The sequence below is a fragment of the Lepisosteus oculatus genome, chromosome 24 (assembly GCF_040954835.1).
Source record: "Lepisosteus oculatus isolate fLepOcu1 chromosome 24, fLepOcu1.hap2, whole genome shotgun sequence".
In the NCBI taxonomy this organism is placed as follows: Eukaryota; Metazoa; Chordata; class Actinopteri; order Semionotiformes; family Lepisosteidae; genus Lepisosteus; species Lepisosteus oculatus.
In genome coordinates, this window is record NC_090719.1 from 6,895,655 (window position 1) to 6,913,534 (window position 17,880).

General features: G+C 35.5%; 1 protein-coding gene across 2 annotated transcripts in view; it reads left to right on the forward strand.

Moving 5' to 3' along the window:
* The first annotated feature begins 404 nt into the window (after positions 1 to 404).
* rxraa (retinoid X receptor, alpha a) overlaps positions 405 to 17,880 on the forward strand; it is a 141,491-nt gene continuing 124,015 nt past the window's right edge. For both annotated transcript variants that reach the window (XM_015366946.2, XM_006640664.3), the window contains exon 1: positions 405 to 667. In XM_015366946.2, the coding sequence (XP_015222432.1) occupies positions 640 to 667 (28 nt within the window). In that variant the 5' untranslated portion in view covers positions 405 to 639. The remainder of the gene's footprint in view (positions 668 to 17,880) is intronic.

Consider the following 17,880-nt stretch of genomic DNA (forward strand, 5'->3'; position numbering starts at 1 on the left):
TTTATTTTTAGCCTATTCAATTTCTGTAGGTGTAATTTTTAAGTTTTAAAATGTCTTAATTAAATAGTAATGGTGAAAATGTTATTTGCATGTCATTCATCGCACACAGCGCTGTACAGAAAAAAACGGAATGCCATACCTGCATACTGTACCACCTTAAACAAAATGAAGCATGATTCGATGCACTAATAACATTTCTGGTTATCACTGTTGACATTCAAATGGGAAATGGGTAATTATTTGTTGACAATCTTCAAAACTGAGAAAACAGTCGATATATATATATAAATGTATGCATTAATAGCACTTCAGCGAAGTTCGATGCTTTGAGTGGTTAATAACGAACACCCCCCACCCCGTGTCGCTGCGGGGATGCTGGTGGCAGTGGGAGTCCCCCCTGGGAGGGTCCCCTTTGCAATGCAGCTCCTGTAGTTGGAGTAGTAGACAGCGAGAGAGAGAGGCTGAAACCGAAGTAGTTTAGTTACATTAAGTGCATTTTAATGCAATATAACTCGGCTTTTTAGACAATCAGTTTTATCCTCTGGATCTCCCTAATTCATCTCCGAGAACATCACCTGATTTTGTGCTTTAAACATCAAAACACGTCCGTATCAGCTGGCATGAGCTAACCCACCAGATATGGAGACCAAACCTTTCTTGTCACTGGGTAAGTTTCTTCGTGTCTGTAAATAAGTATTTTTTCAGAAATATTCGGAGTTATGATTGCAGGGTATTTTCGACAGTAGAGGCAGGTCTCTTAGATCTGCGAAATTGATTTAGTGGCGTTTTGCCGCGTATTTGCAAACATCGTTAATCGACAGATATAAACTCCGGGACATGATTTTTATGTTATTTGAATCTGCTTTGTTTTGAGACTCTGTTTTAGAGGTATATTGGAATCAAATTAAGTTGAAACAAAACAGCAGTGTCGACGGTGTTTGATGACACGTCTCGGTGTGCATTCCTTTTTATACGAGTTTGTCCAACTTCGTGGATGACAGGGTACCGTCTGATAAAAAGTAACATGTTGATGTTAATATCAAATGCAACCCATCTGTTTCCTTTTCTGATATTCTTTCCTCTATAATTTGCACAGAAACCAGGCAAAAGTTGGGCGCATGTGAACTAGCCTTGCAGTCAGTATGTGATACTGTCGAGCCGTTTCTGTCAGTACGTTAAAGACATTAAGTGAGTTGTAGTAATTAAACATACGAGTTACGAATCTTTACTACTACAATCCTCAGAAATGTTTTGCAGTCCTTTTGTTCGTTTTGCCTGATTTGTGGACTTGGTTCGAAGTGTTCGAATACCTAAAATCTGTAAAGCAGCCTACTAAACGTCAGGTCTGTGGCTGTTTCTTTGTAGGGGTATCTTTTTTTTTTTTCAAAACATGCCGCTAACAGCTTCTTACAAAGTAAAACGAACCTATATCTAAAATGGCCTTTAGGATTCTACCTAGATTTTAGGATTAGATTTCTTGACATTGTCTTTAGGAAATAAAAAAAAAACATATGATTCCAAAATGTACTATAGGCCTGAAAACGGAGCATACATTGTTTAACATGCGCGCACGGTATGGAGAATATTGTTGAGAGGCGCACGGTAAATAATTCGTGTAGGAAAGTAGGCAGGCTGTCCGATCATCGAGGGGGTCCTCTGCTGTTAATGTTAATGACAAGTTATAAAGTTGATCTCTATATCGGAGTTTGATCGTAATTCCGCTATTAAATGTTTGTAAAAAGTCTGAGAAAAAAAGTCAGATGACGGGAGGAAGAGGCGACAGAGAAGTGGAAACGCGCTCCAGGAAGGTGTTGTGAATTCTTTGTGGCTTTCTAGGTTTTGATGGTTACAATGTTGCTGCGTTTTCTGCTGCACAGTCCGGGATTTTGCATGCAGTTTGCATTGCGGAATATGCATAAAGTGTTGAACCACAGAAAGAACGGGGGAAAGCTGTGATTGGAATCCGCAGTTAATATTTTTTTCAGTTTTATTGAGTCGTATTTCTGCTTTTTGGCTCCACGTTATTAGAAAACGAGAATGTCTCTAGTTGTGGGGGAGGGTGATGATTTGATAATTGTGATGTCAGAAAATGTGAAAGTTATAATTTCACATTCCTTTTGCCGAAAAGACGAGTGTTGTAACATCTATCTTCATCTAATAATATTATCCAGTAGAAATGTTTTCGCCGTTTACATTGTAATTTTACAAACTTGAAAGTGTTTAAAATTGTAACTCCAGTACAGGTTATCCTTTCCCTTATTTAACATTTCTTCTGTTCTGTTTAAGTCCCAGTGACTTCAATCGTGATTTATGTAAGCCTTGAGACGCCTTTACCGCAACACACACGACACTTGCATTGTTTATAACAACAGAAACGCTAGAATTCATTAGGAAGTTAAAATACTTGTCAGAAACTGTATTGCTGCACATTACCAACCCCTGGATAGGACACAGATGAAATTTTTATATGCCTGTGTTTTAGAAATAGTGCTGTCAACAGTGCACTACTTCGTTAAAATAACGCTCATCCTAATCATGGTGTTGTTCTTAATATAACATAGTAATATGTTAAGTTAAATAATTATCACGAAATATATAGCCTGGGGGTTTTGTTTTAATTTTGACTAAACTAAATAAGTATTTGCGTTTACAAAATATTGTTAGTAAAATAACTCTGTTAAAAAATCTCTGCAAACTGTGGTGAGGAGCAGCAGCTGGTGTAAGAGCCCCATGTTTCAGCTACAGAGATCTTTGAACTATCCATTTGCAGCAATGTAATTCACTATCTTATTACATGCAATACCTATGGTTGTTAAGCTACGCTTACATCACATTTTCATGTCTTCTAAGCTTATTGGACTGTCATTCTTGCGATTTTAATTTCACATATGAATTCATTTAAGATACAGGATGTGAATATTTATGTAATATGTGAATATTTCTGTGGTGTTTTGTTCTACAGCTATGAGTTTTTTTTTTAAAAAAACATAATGGTAACCAGTAGTCTTTATACTGTATGTTCTGTGACCTGTACAGTTTTCTTATTCAGTGTGTATAGTACATGTATATGCATATCATATATATCTGTATGTTTTTCCGCAGTCTCAATGCCTGCCATATTTGCTGTAATTATTAAGGCCTGCTTGCTTCTGTACAACTTTCACAAGCTACTTCTTTATATAAAAATATCTTGAACAGAGAAACCTTCAGGGATTCCAAACTGACAAGCTTTGTCAAAGTTCAGGCCATGCGCCCTAGACTATCCAAGCCCAGGCTGAGGCAAGCCGGCATGTTGAGCAGTTGATTCACTCCAATGCCCAGTGTGATTTCTGAACAGAAACTAAACAATCAATTCTCCAGAAAAGCCAAAGAAAGCAATCGGTTACAGCTGCAGGCAGGTTCGTTCGGGTGACTGGGGTATTTTCGATCAGGAGTCAAATTACATCTTGTCAGATATCGATACAGAAACATTTAAAGGTGTCAGACAGATGGAATGTCTGGATCTTTGCTGTTTCTTCAGCTAATGATGTGGTATGCAACCTGTTGACACAGAGCCACATGGCCTTTTGTGCGTCCAGTCATGTTTTCACTTTCTTACATTGCAAGGAAAACTATTTCACAAACACAGAAATGCACTGCCCAACTTCATGTATTATGCATTTTTTACCTTATTGATTTTTTTCTACTTGTATAATTCTTTCTCTTTATCTAAGTAATCAAATACTCAAGTACTACAAGTAATACAAGTACTCATTTTATTGGTAAGGATTTGGTACCTTTGGCTCAGATCTTGATGTTTCTTGTAAGTTACGATCAGTTAATTTTATAACAAAAACTAAACTATGAACTGAATCTACGTTATAGCATGCAATACTTTTAATTCAGCACTTGATAAGTGTCTTAATTTTAATATGTCGAAATAGAGGAGATATAAAAACATTTGTCAGTTCATGTGAATAGAGAAATTAACATTTTAACAATTAGGGAAATTATGGTAACACTTGAAACCAAAAGCAGAATTGAAGCACATGCACCAGTTTTTGAAATGTGATTCAACAGACCAGACTTCTTTCTCTTCAATTTAAAGAGCCTGTTGAGGCTGCAATATAACCTGGAGGGCAGAATGACAGATCAAACAGTAAATATTAAAACTAACTATTGTGTATCTTACAGTACTTTTAACAAGCAGATGTTTGTTAAATGGAAAAATGGGGAAAATGCTTGACACTGTCAGCTCCTAAAGATTCATTTAAAGTGGTAGTGGCTTATTTTTTACATTACTGTAGTGCACACAGTAGTGTTATGTGGGTGCGGAAGCTTACATTTTATTTTTATTTTATCATCAGCACAGACGTATCTGTATGTCATCACCATTAAGCAATTCATAGCCCCATGACTAAGCAAATAAAACTGTTCCTCAAGATTTATTTTTGCAAACAAGAAGTGTAGTTTATCTTAAGTATTTTTTCCTATTTAACTTTATAAATAGTCTTAGATTCTAGGCTTTAGGTAAGTGAATTTATGAAGGAGGAGGTGGGGGGTTCTTAAGGCAATTATGTTTGCTAGAAATCAATTTTCCCTTATGAAAACTATTTTGCTGAATGAAACAGGCCATGGGGCCAAGTCTGAATAGTGGTAGCACTGTTAGGCAGGAGGTGTGAGGTGCCTAAAAGTGTATATGGCACCTGGAATCCAGCGCAATGTCCAAAATATACGATGAAAACCATTTGATTTATTTTACAAGGTCATTCATGCCAGGCTGTAATGGAAATGAATGAAAAAATGTTAAAGTATTTCAGAAGATGCAGCCACTTAGATTTCTATTTTAGTCTGGTAAAACTGATTTGATACTTGCAGAAATTTGACTTAAAACTAAACCAACTGCCTGTTTCTGTGGTGATACAAAACATCACAAAAACAGGCAGTTGGTTTATACCTGTTCTATATACTTGTTTGTTGAACACTTAACTGTCTGGAAAAGCTTTTCATAATGGAGATTTATATATCAGTTATTCTTTCTCAGTGATAACGATTCATCTGGTGTAGCAAAACTGAGTGCCCTCTAGAGTAAAATGCTGCTCAAGCCTGTGTCCTATGGTAAGCTTGGTTTAAATGATTCCTGGTAAGTTGTTTGCATTGCTTGAATTTCTAAACAACAATGAGTGAGATACAGTAGCTGCATTCATACAGGCCCTGTGGAAGATATTAGAATGGCCATATGTGTAATTATTACTGTTACTGTTATTTTTCTTACAAATAATTTCTTATCTTTGTACTTTTGTTACATAAACAGACTTACAAAGAAATTGAGAAAAGTGGGTGTGGACACCCTGGTTTCCCAGGTTTCTTTTACTGTTGAATGTGCTTAGTGCAAAACATGGGTGCTTACAGGAGGTGAGACTTTCTTTTTTCTTTGGGGTGCAGTGTTGTTAAAAGTGAGTAAGTCTGGTTTACTGCACTGTTATTTTGTGTTTCTGAAGTGATTTTTACCTCCTCTGTGAAAGACCACAGATGTTGTTTTTATTGGGGTTTACTGAGATAGTTAACAGCTTAAAGTAACATTGTGACTTTTCTTCCCCTGGATGTCTGTTTTTTATTTTTATGATACAGTAACTATGCAGTACAAAGTCCACATACTATACCACCTTTTAAAACTCTGTTTGAATTTAGACTTTTGCTTGACTTGTTTTTTAAATCTTTCTGCACATGTTTGAAACTTAGTCCAAAGGAGTTTTTGTTTCTGAAAATGTCAGACTCATCAAGGGCCTCATTTTTCAAGATTGAATAAAATTAAACTTATTCTGTGTGGGTAAGAATGGAGGCAGACCATTTTCAATGAGACACATCTGCTTTTAAAATTGGAATTTTGGTGATGTTTTATTTTTATATTTTAAGCATGTATTGAAGCTCAGGTGTTAATGATTTGCAGGTGAATATTCTGCCCACAGTACAGAGATAGAATACTGCTTGCACATGATGCCATACACCTTAACCTTTGCCCACTGAATACTCTCCAATAGGTTTGCTTTAAACTGTGCTCACTAAATGTTTAAATTGAAATAATTCCACATATATATTTTTAATTTCAGTATAATGTATTGATTTGCTATTCCCCACTGTAGCTTCATCCTAAAATACTGAAAAGCCTTCCTCTTGATATAACTTGTTTTCTAAAGGATAATTACTTGTGGACATCTGTTTACAGGGACACTGGTTGTGCCAGGGATTATAAGTACAACCTAGTATTGTTAGACATGTATAAAGTGTGCTACTAGAGATCTATATTTCCTGTCTATATGTCATTCTTTGTTCATCTGTCTAGCAGTTCTTATGGCTATACATCTTAATGTACAGTATATATATATTTTATAAATGGTTACTTTTTAATTAATAATAATAATAATAATAATAATTGCTTACACTTATATAGCGCTTTTTCTGGACATTCCACTCAAAGCGCTTTACAGGTAATGGGGACTCCCCTCCACCACCACCAACGTGTAGCATCCACCTGGATGATGCGACGGCAGCCATAGTGCGCCAGAACGCTCACCACACACCAGCTATCAGTGGGGAGGAGAGCAGAGTAATGTAGCCAATTCAAAGAGGGGAATTATTAGGAGGCCATGATTGGTAAGGGCCAATTGGAAATTTGGCCAGGACACCGGGGTTACACCCCTACTCTTTTCGAGAAGCGCCCTTTTTTTAAGAAATAGTTATTTGTTTCAAACAGGGATCTTAGGATTTTCTACCTTATCTTACTTCTGTTTGATTTTTCTTATAAGACCAGAATGCATTGTAGACTTCAGTTACTAACAGTGGGTTGACTGAGAGGGCATACGCATTTACTGTATGTACTCATCTTATTCAAGGTTCAAAATTTCCAACCATTAGGAATTCCTAATAATTCAGGGTGTGCTATGGCAGTTTGTTTTGTTACTGTTAGGCATTCACTTAAGTGGCAGATTGACAGGGCACTTCTGTGCCAGGTTTAGACATGAAACACTGACCCCCTTTTTGCTTTATTTTGTTCTTTACGGTGGTTTTCCAATACCATTGAAAGAAGATGTGGGGAAATTCAGAGGAGATAACTGTAGGTGTGACTTGCTGGTGTTACTATGTCTGTCACCTCAAGAGGTGTAAGGCTGTGAGTCAGAGTGCCACAGTGTTCGGCACTAAAACGGCTCATCTGTCAGTGTTTCCCAGAAATGGCCCCACTGTTCTCTGAAGATGAAGAGGACTGATGCGCCACACACACAGCTCAGGCTCCAAATCAGCACTGTTTTTGAAAGAAGTTAACACAAGTACAGTTTATCCTGGCTGTGGCACAGTTGCCTCACTGTCACTGTGCAGTGCATGCCTCAGGGAGTTAATACTGCATTGTGTTTTACTGTACTGTATGTTGAGTCTTAAATGCATGCTCTTAATTTAAAAACTTAATTTTAAACTGTAATGCCCACTTTACAATGACTGCATCATTTTGTATTAAGAACAGAGTGTAATCACTGCTCAGTATTGTTCCTGTTCCAGTTCATTTGATGCATCATTATAACATACTACTGCTTGTCAAAGCAACAAATGGCACAGGAAGGACCTTTGACAGCCACCAACAAGCCATTAACACATTATGGGAAACCACGTATGTCAAACTTTCCAATTATATCAGTATTGTCCCACATAGATTTTCTTTTTAAGAACACTTTTTCTTTAAGACAAGTTTAGAAATTGAAGAAAAATGGAGTCTGAACAAAAGGTAAAACTAATGATGCAAATCTTAAATTTTAACTTTGTTTAATGAAGTCGAGGCAGTTTTTCAGAGACTAAATTGTAAGACTGCATGGTTCTGAAGGTCCAATATCTTTGAAAACAGATCTATAATTTTATTGCTTATTAGGCTAGAACAAGGCTACATCTTGCCATTCTGTAGATGTTCTGGCCTTTGATATATGATAATCACACTTTAGTTAAAACTATAGTTTTAATTTTCTAAAGTATTTTTTTTTATTTTAGTATAAATAAATGGTATAACCAATAGGTTTCTAGTCATTTCAGGAAGACATAGATGAAATGGATGAACGTCCTTCCCAGAGAAAAAAACTTATATTTTATTTTGGTGGTAGGTTCAAGTTTATCTCAGTGTAGCATTCCCTGTAGGGGTGAAGTTTTTCAGTATGTGTGTTTGTAAGTATAGCTTCCAAATGCATCTTTGCTAATTATGCTGTCATTGATCTGTTCACTCCTGTGTAGTTCACAGAATCCATCTGATATTAATATTGATGCTTAATTCTCCCAGTGAAGCAAACAATAGCCATCTGTTGGAGTGTCTGAATTACTCTTTGTAGGCTTCAGTTGCAGGGATGTGTACAGGTGTTCTCATGTTATGAGAGGGAGAAAAATAGCTGTTAACAGGGTTAACAAACAGATATTGACTGTGTAATTTCTATTATTTTTTAAAAATGTAAATTTATATAATTCTAAAACATTACAATATTACACATCGGTGTAGTGTCAAAAGTAAAAAATAAAAACGAAGCATCTTTTACATTAAGGCAGAGCATAGAAAAAAAGGAACGGGCAGAACAGAACTTATAAGTAATGAATCGTAAGATTGTAAAATGTCGATTTTTGAGTGTACTTTGAAACCAGGTACTGTCTCTGCAGGAAATAGGTGATCCTTCTCCGTTTTTAAGGCTCAAAAGTAAAATAAAACCTAAATATAAGGTAAACCTTTTTTTCCAGTGCATGTTTAGTTGAAGAGAACATGATGTATATTTCCTTTCCAAGTGTTTTTTATTCCGTTCTTACTTTTATGTTCTTTCACTTCCCAGTGCATTTTTGCCAGATACGTCCACAATTACAAGGTTTTCTCATTGTGAGAAAAATTCTCATAGTAAGCATTTTCAGGTGCAAATTTGAAAAAGCTTTGATTCAGTAGTACGGTCAAATTATAATTCTAATAATGTCTAATATAAACTGATAGTACACTTAATACTAGTATACTGATAGTTGCCTCATCTGACTGAGGAAATGACAGCACAGGTTGAAGATCAGAGCTGCAACAACCCTTACAACAACACAACACTTACAGACATCACAAAATGTACAAAGGAATGAACTAGAGACACTGCAACAAAGATGCAGAAGCTTGCTGGAAAAGATGCGTGCAGGGTTAAACAACACCATTTTTTGATTAAATCTGCCAAGTAAATCGGTACAGAGGTTTGTAAGAAGATTTTGTAAAGGTTCCTAAGTACAAAGGTCATTTGTCTTAATTGTTGCCAAATCTCAATTTTTGGCATAAATTTAATGGTTTGTTTTCCTAGTATACAGTACTTTGTGTAGTATAAAGATGCTTATCTTTCTTTTTGGTCTTTGGATATGAACAAGTTTTTAAAGTGGCAAGGAAAGTAAAACCTTTAGATTCACTGTCTAAAGGGAAAAGTATAAGTTTGTCTTTTTGTAATTGTGAATATAAATAAAGCTGAATCTGACTTAGATTAATTGAGGGGGTCATGAATGGGAAGTGACAGCAGTACACCAAAAATAAACTCAAGATGAGCAGTTTTGTGTTTTTTGAGAATTGCAGAGAATGCTGTGCATTCCCGGCAGTGAAAATTGTGAATACTTGTAAATCTTGACTGTGCCTTCAGTCTGAAGACCAATACTGATACAACAGAGGAAGAGAGGGGAAGAGTCTACTCTTTCCTGTCACTATGTTGCTTATAAATAACCAGCAAAGAAAACAAATCATTAAATGGCTGTTGAGATCAGAGCTTTGATTGAAGCTGTTTTGATCATTTTGAAACCTAAGTGCTATTGACTGTCAGCCCCAAGACTCTCTTGAGCCTATTTCTGATCTATTGGCTTCCGCTCACTGAAGCCTGTGTAGTACAAAGAAAGAGTCAATCCTGCTTATAATTATCCATGCTCTTCGAACAAGTAGCCTGCCAGCTTGTGAGAAAAGCAGGAACATTGTTTCTTTAGGAGTAACACAGTCAATCATTAAGATTTCCTTAAAGAGCTCATATACACCTGTCAGCACAATATTAAATACCATTGCTGACTTGTCAGGATCTCCAAGTAATTTAATACGATTTGATCATTTTTCGAAAAATTACTTTCTGGATGACAAAGTTAAGGTAATTTCCACTAAGACAGCTGCAATGCTATTCCCTCTTCAGAATGATCACTTCCTTGTAGATTACGTTTTGTCCAGTTACCTTAGTTGTAGTCCCAGTTCTTTTAGAACAATCTAGTTAATTCCACCATTGTATATATTCAATTCCCTGCCATTTTTGACATTCCAAAATTAGCAGTGAAATCCAATCTATTCATATCATCCATTGGATAGTTTTGAGTGAAAAGGTAAGACATGCACCCAACATACAGTTTTCATTTTTATTGCCATTTGTAACAGCAAAAGTAATATTGTACATTTATCATAGTGCAACATGCATTTTCAAATCCAAGAAATACTAAAGAAAAACTTTGCCACTATTTTGTGAGAATTTTGTCAATACTGTCGCCATGCTGGCAACAATCTCAGTTGCTGTGCCTGAGATGTTGTCAAGGATGTTGTAGACTTATGAAGTCTCAGAACACCAAATGGTATGTAATTAATGGTACCATACGGTATTTATGTACTTAAAATGTTGACAAGCTAAAAAGACATTTTTTAGTGTAGTCTATAATGTAGCCTGAGATGCCAGTGAGGGACCTCATATCTCTTGCAACTGATCCATGGTGAGGTAGATGCCCCTGGGCTTCCAGCAATTGACTCTGTTGATCGAGGGCAGTGGTGTGTTGAAGTTGCTTCTGGCTGATGTGTATTCAGATGGGCATAGTCAAACATGGTTCAGCAGTAAAAGGGTATCCTACCTATTGCACAGAGGTGCATGAGATCATTAACAGTCAATCTGATTAAGTTGCTGGTAAATCATTAGGTGAGGACCTGTGGCCCCCACTCCTGTTGGTCTGAAGCCTGGTCGGGTTGATCAACTAACTTCCCAAAGATGTTGGGACATCTCTCTAAACTAAGAAAAAATACATGTTTTATGTGGAGAATCATATAATGATAACCACTTTTAGTTTACAAGGGAAATACTGTGATCTTAACTTGCCATAATTAATGCTAAATTCAATATGGAATAGCTGATTGTCTGTATTTAATCCACGAGGATACAAATCATAATACTAAAATTATTCAAGACCTGGTGAGTGCACAGGCATAGTAGGGTATGCTTGCAACCATTGTAAAATTGTCATCAGGTAAGAGCTATACATTAAAATAGAGCTTTCCCTTTAGGAGTGAAGGTACTTATATTAGATGTTTACATATAGGACAGTGGATGCCCAGTTTGTTATCAGAATAAAATGATCAGAATAAAGCAAGTCTGTAGAGCAAATTAAGTTCATTATTCCATTTCTCAGTTCCTCATCCAGTCAGGGGTCAGTCACATGAGCAGGGTTCTCCATTGCAGTCTAAGCAATCCTTTGCAAACTGTCCAGCACAGTCAGCTCTCTTAATCTTAAGAAGGATTAAGGCTGGGCCTTGAACAGAGCTGTAGGGCAGGTTAACTCATTCCAATTAACTGAAGGCAAGTGTTAACATTCACATCACAATTGTCAAAATAACAGACTAACTTGTAAAGATGACAACAAGCAATTTATCAACGGGCACAGCTGCTAGGGATTTAATTGTCTAATACAATTTTCCCTTATGGAAACTAATACTGTAATCAGCTCATCAATCATGACACTGTTGTTGTGATTTACATACAGGTGTGTTGACTATTCAGCCAGGCTACATTGGGGAGTAGTATTCCTCAGGATTTTTTTAAATGAAAGAAACTCATCACTTTCAGATGTTTGCACACAAATGGGTGTTGATCAGAGGCATTGAAAATGTAACTGACAATTCCATTCACAAAAAATGCCAAATCGAATTAAAATACAGTTGTTAATTTTAGATATTCCTTTTAATTCCAGTTAATTACTTAATCTAAATTTGATCACACTTGAATTGGAACATCATCTCTGTCAAAAGTAAAATTGGAAATGATATATAAATATAAACATTTGCCTTTTATTTTAAAGGCTATGCACACACAGTCTTCCTGAAAGCACTGGACTACATCACAATGTCATGACCATACATTTCAGCAGTTATGTAAACATTAGAAAGACAGTGGGAACATTTTCTTATCTACTTCTTTGCACAACAGTTCTCTCTATACACTGTATCTGTTGTTTTCTTTATTCACAATACATACAAAAATGGAGATTTGAAGGCAGTTTGATATTTTTTCTGCAACATTTTTATTTAAAGGGGAGTATTGCCTTGTGCTTTTAGGTCCTGTGTACTTTGAGATAATAGATTTCTACTTTTAGGAAGAGACATTTGAATACTTTGCAGTATTTTGGGGATGTTACATTTTAGATTGGAGAATAAGATAATAAGCTGGTATAGGCTATAGGTTGGAAATTGTAAAATTACATTTTCTGAAGGCTGAATTCTGTAATCTCTGTTAAATTACAATTGTAACTCTTGCTATACTTACAGAAGTGTAAATGACTGTTTCAAAAGATAACATGGTGTGGATTTGTTTTTTAGTCAGGCAAGCAGATGGCAGCTCATTGAAAAGACTGGCGTTGTATAGTTCAGAAGCTGATCATGTTAATCACAGCAACATGAGAATCTTTTTTTGTGTAGTTAATAGAAAAAAGGAAAAGACAACTAAATTGACCTGCAATCAAATTAATTGAAGTGAGTTCTGACTGAACAGGTGCCAGAGAACTGTTGGAGTCATTCTTGTCTGCTGTTGTTTCTTGGACTTGAACTTAGAGAAAGTCATGACGGCTGCATGTGATTCTAACCAAGAGTTCAGTGCATCCAAGTTTGTGTTATTCACCTGGGAAGGGTTGAGTGGATAGCGATCAGGTGGAGGCAATCAGAACCAAAGTTTTCTTTCATTTTAGCAACCACTTTTTTGTTCCCCTTTCTGTTCTTTCTCTTCCCATCTCCAGGCCCTTTCTTTAACAAAACGCTGAAGTGTTTTGTTAAAGTTGATGGCAGGATCCTGAAAGATACTGTGAAGCCCAGAGACCATCAAAGAGCAAACATGTGCTTAATTGGCTGCCTTCTGAAATGGGGGTGTGGGAAGCGAAGGGGGGAGGGAGACAGATCACACATCTGGAGGAATTCAGACTTTGTAACCGTCTGGACAAATGTACTGGAATTTAAGGGTCTCCCTTTGATTTCTCTTCTTTCCCCTCATGTCGGGCTCCAGCATCTTCAAAGCTCCCAATTGTGGTATATAAACATTAGGGACTCCTGCTGCATTACAGGTGTGAGTCAATCCAAGCTTTAATAGCGGTTAAACAGAGCCACATGAGCTGCTTAAAAGTTGAGTTTGGCTAATTAAGTTCAAGTTTAATAAGACCTGTGGACAGGAGAACTAAATCTGTTCTTAGTAATTTATATTTTATCCATAATTTGAAACATTATAAAAGTATAAAACACAATAATGAAGAACTTAATCTGTGTATTTTTTAATGTAATCCTTTGATAAAAACATTAGGAGTTTTCAACTTAAAGATGAGATCTGAAATAGAGCCTTTATGTGCTTGTATGACACTGTATCACTGTACACTCTTCAGTAATTGATCTTGATGCTTTAAATACAAATCAGGTATTTGAAAGATTATTGATCTAGATGGTTTGTTCATTTGTTAATAATGGTTGTAATTACAGTCCAAATCAGTTTAACTTTGTATCAGTCAGTCATGGTGCCAAAATGTGCTTTTTTGTATGTTGTGCTATGAAGTTTGCAATTACTAAGCAAAGGAAATAGTTAAAGAATATTTAAAATCTAGGATTTGAAGTGCTGAAGTGCTTTTTTATAGTGGAATGAGAACAGTTTGAAGCAGTGCTCCTTTTTCATCTTACAATTTGATGTAATATTTTATTTAAGGCAAATTTCTAATACTTCTCTGCACTTAGTTAAAAATGTAGCCTACACTCTTTAATAAGTTATGCAAACCTCTTTGCAGTAAGAGTTCCAGAAAAAAATCAGGATTTTTTTTTCCGTTTTTTCCAGAATGTCAGAAATGTGTATGGCAGAGTGGTGAATCAATTGGAAATAATATAACATAATTATTTATTTAGAAATACATTTTAATTGAGAATATATATTTATTTAGAAAGACATTTCAATTGAGAACAACGTCTCATTTACAGTGAGGACCTGTACAGTATCAATTTCTACATCAGGGCTTTTACTTGAACAATGTGAATGCAATATCTTGCTCAATATTGTTACAGCAGTACCCATTTGGAATTTGAACTACAGTCCTCTATAATAGTAGAAGATGAAATTTTAAACTGATTTCTGTTTTAAACATTTTGCAGTCTTTTCTAATGTTTAATACTATAATACTTTAATTTTAAAAGAGTCTTTTTCCCAAAAATAAATATGTGTTTTATGTGGAGTATTTGTCAGTGTTGAAATAATAAGGGCATATTTTGAATTATATGGATAGTACCAAAATCTGACATTTTGTATGTAAAATGAAAAAATGCATGCATCATAGTGCCTTTCCAGTCACATTGATGATATCAGGTGAAAATATATTTTTTGTGTGATTTGTAATTATTTTAGTTTTAGGTAATCATGTCCAAAGAGTTATAATTTCAATTCTGCTCTGGATATCCATCCATTTCCTAACTGGTACTTGCAATTCAAGGTCATGGGGAGCCAGAGTCTATGCCGTCAAGCAACAGCACAAGGCAAAATACACCCTGGACAGGACACCAGTCCATCACAGGGCAGACAGATACACATTTACAATTACTCTGAAGCCAATTAACCTAATTGTTTTTCTTTGGACTTTGGGAGAAAACCAGAGCACAGAAACACAAACATGGGGATAACAAACTCCACATAGATAGCACTCCAGGTTGGGAATTGACCCCAAGGCCCCAGTGCTGTGAAGCAGCAATGTTAACCTCTGCGCCACTGTACCGCCCCTCTCTGGACACATTTTTCTTTAATATAGCTGTGGCTATTTAGTTCTGTTGGGTCACTCATTGGTCCCCTGCTGAGAAATTATTTATCCAATAATGCTCATGAAATTGTCATTAATTGTGACTATTAATGAAGACTATCATGATGTCTTCATTAATAGTCACACTACAGCTGGATCCATGCACTTTGTGGATAGGTAAAACACATTAGATGTTAGTACAGTATCATCCACCTTAAAGCAGCAAATCACCCTAAAATGAGCACCATGTACGTCATCTTTACATGAACCTTTACATGAAAATGTGTTTACCAAATACTTAAACTTAACACATCTTCCTTTTAAAGTGGCATTTGGCCCCACACAACCTACAGTACCATTTCTTATGTACTGTAGTTCTGACAAAGTCTCCCTTGAAACCAGACAATGATGTTTGAATCTTAATTGGGATGTTATATTATCTTTTTTCTCTGCATATGTCCTACATATTTCTACTTCATTGCCCAGTGTCTATGTACATCAGTGCAGCAGTAGTGAGCCATAAGTACATACTCATTTTCAGTTCCTACATTATATATCAGCTTTAGTACCTCCATCTGCTTGTATTATAAAACATGTTACAAAGGAATTACTTAATTACCTTAACTAGCTTTACTGGAAAATCTCTGGAAAGCAATAGAAAAAAAACCCTGTCTAGAATAGGAGCTTTCCCTACAGCATTTCTTTCCTAACCATGTTAAAATGTGCATTTAGATATCATAAACAGTAGATACAGTAGTTAAGAAGTAAGGTGAGTAAATTGATGGTCATAGCACAGTTAGACCCCTCTGACTTTTGTCACTCATTTTTTGTTCCCAGATAATTGAGGAAAGTTACCTCCTATTTTTATATTTTACAAAGATTATTTGCATAATTTATGTGCAAGTATTACAATATGTTGCAATAAAAATCTATCTAGACAAATCCCAGTGTGTACAACAAAAACATAAAAAAAAAACATTGAACTACCAGGCTTAGGAACCTTCAAACTTTTGAGCAGTGTTCTCATTTGTACAGAATTAGAAAAATAAGAACAGTTTTGTTTTATTGGTTAAATTTTGAAATTCCAGCAGTTGACTACTTCTCTGAATTTGAGTGAATCATGGATTGTGCACATTTAGACAATGACATTTTATCTTTTCTCCCTGAAGGAGAAGGGTTTTTTCATCTGATCTGTATGTTTATCTAGAAGGCAATTAATTACTAATACAGTTAGCTACTGTGTGACTGATGTTCAGTCAAAATCTGCTTTTTTGGTATTTAAATTTTTCCAAAGCTATATTTTCGTGCAGGAAGTCATAGTCAGGAAAGAAAACTTGTATTGAATGGTGTCTAAAAAGTGTCTGTGCTTTGCTGTTTACACTATTGCTGTGCTAACATTTTTAGCACTATCTAGATAAAAAACTTTAATGTGTGCATTCTGCGGAATGAGTTTTTGTGGTTTTTAGAACACTGATGACTAAATTATCACAGGACTGGCTTCTGGCTGGTTGGGCAACTGAAAGAAATTACCTTTTGATTATTCCCTCTAATGTTCACATAATTCACAAGATGACACATTTACATGTCATAGTCAAAACTCAGAGCATTTAATTTTAGACTTTTAAGACTTTAAGCACATCTTCACAAGAAAGTACATAAAAGTCTTTCTTTAATTTTAGAATAATATTTTTTTAAGAAAACAATATACTAAGGAGCATGTGCCTAGGTTATTTGACAGTGAATGGTCAGTCTACATTACATTTTTGATTCCCAAATAAAACACATATCTCATCCTCAACACTTTTTGGAGATTATTTTAAAAAGTGCAGTACAGTTCCAGGAATACAATAAATACACTGCTTGTAGTCCTATAACTGCTTGATGCTCATTATTTAGTACACCCGCAAAACCAACACAATATCAGAAATTGTATTTTACTGCAATGCTATACAATAAGATTGCATCTTCGAAGAACTTTGATTCTGATATGCATGCTTGTCAGTGCCTTCCAGAAATCCTGTGACTCAACTGTTGATTTTATGACTGTAAAGAAGGCATGACTAGATTTTCCTGTTTTTAGCTCTACTATACAGTATGCACACAGTTTATTTTTTCATGAAGCACAAAGCCCACACAATAGAATATTTATTTGAAGTGGTAGAGAAGAAGACATTTGTTTTACCTTGATGTGAAGAGCAATCAAAAAATTGTCATCATGGACAAAACAGAGCTGGACTGTGTTTACTAATCCCATTGAAACCAAATGAGCTAACAGTACTTCATGCAAGCACAGTGAAAATATACATTACTGCTTTTTGAAAGTCTTTTCATTAACATTCTGTGGGGGAAATTCTCATTCATTTCAGAGATCTGCCATGAGCCATGTAGTTTGTCCATATTGAACACTTATCAGTTTTAGATAAAATAATTTGGGGTTCTGTAAATTAACTTTACACATTAAGGTATACAAATATATAGAACTTGAGTGTACATAATATTGTTCATTATTATTGGTTGCTGTAACCCAGACCTCTTTGTGAGTTAAAACTACTGTAATCACACATGTTCGACTCATTTTTTCCATGTTAATCAGTGGTAGTATATGTTGATAACTAAACTAATATGTTTGTAAACTTTTTGTAACAAACATGGAAAATACTAGGTACAGTACAGTGAGAATTGCAATATACAATATACCTACTACCTACTGTATACAGTATACCTATATACTGTAGTATAATTGTAGTTCAGGTGGGTAGCTGCGTAGTATGCGTAGTCTACAAAGGAACAAGTAATAGGTTTATTCCAGGCTGAAAAAAAAAGAAAGAAAACACA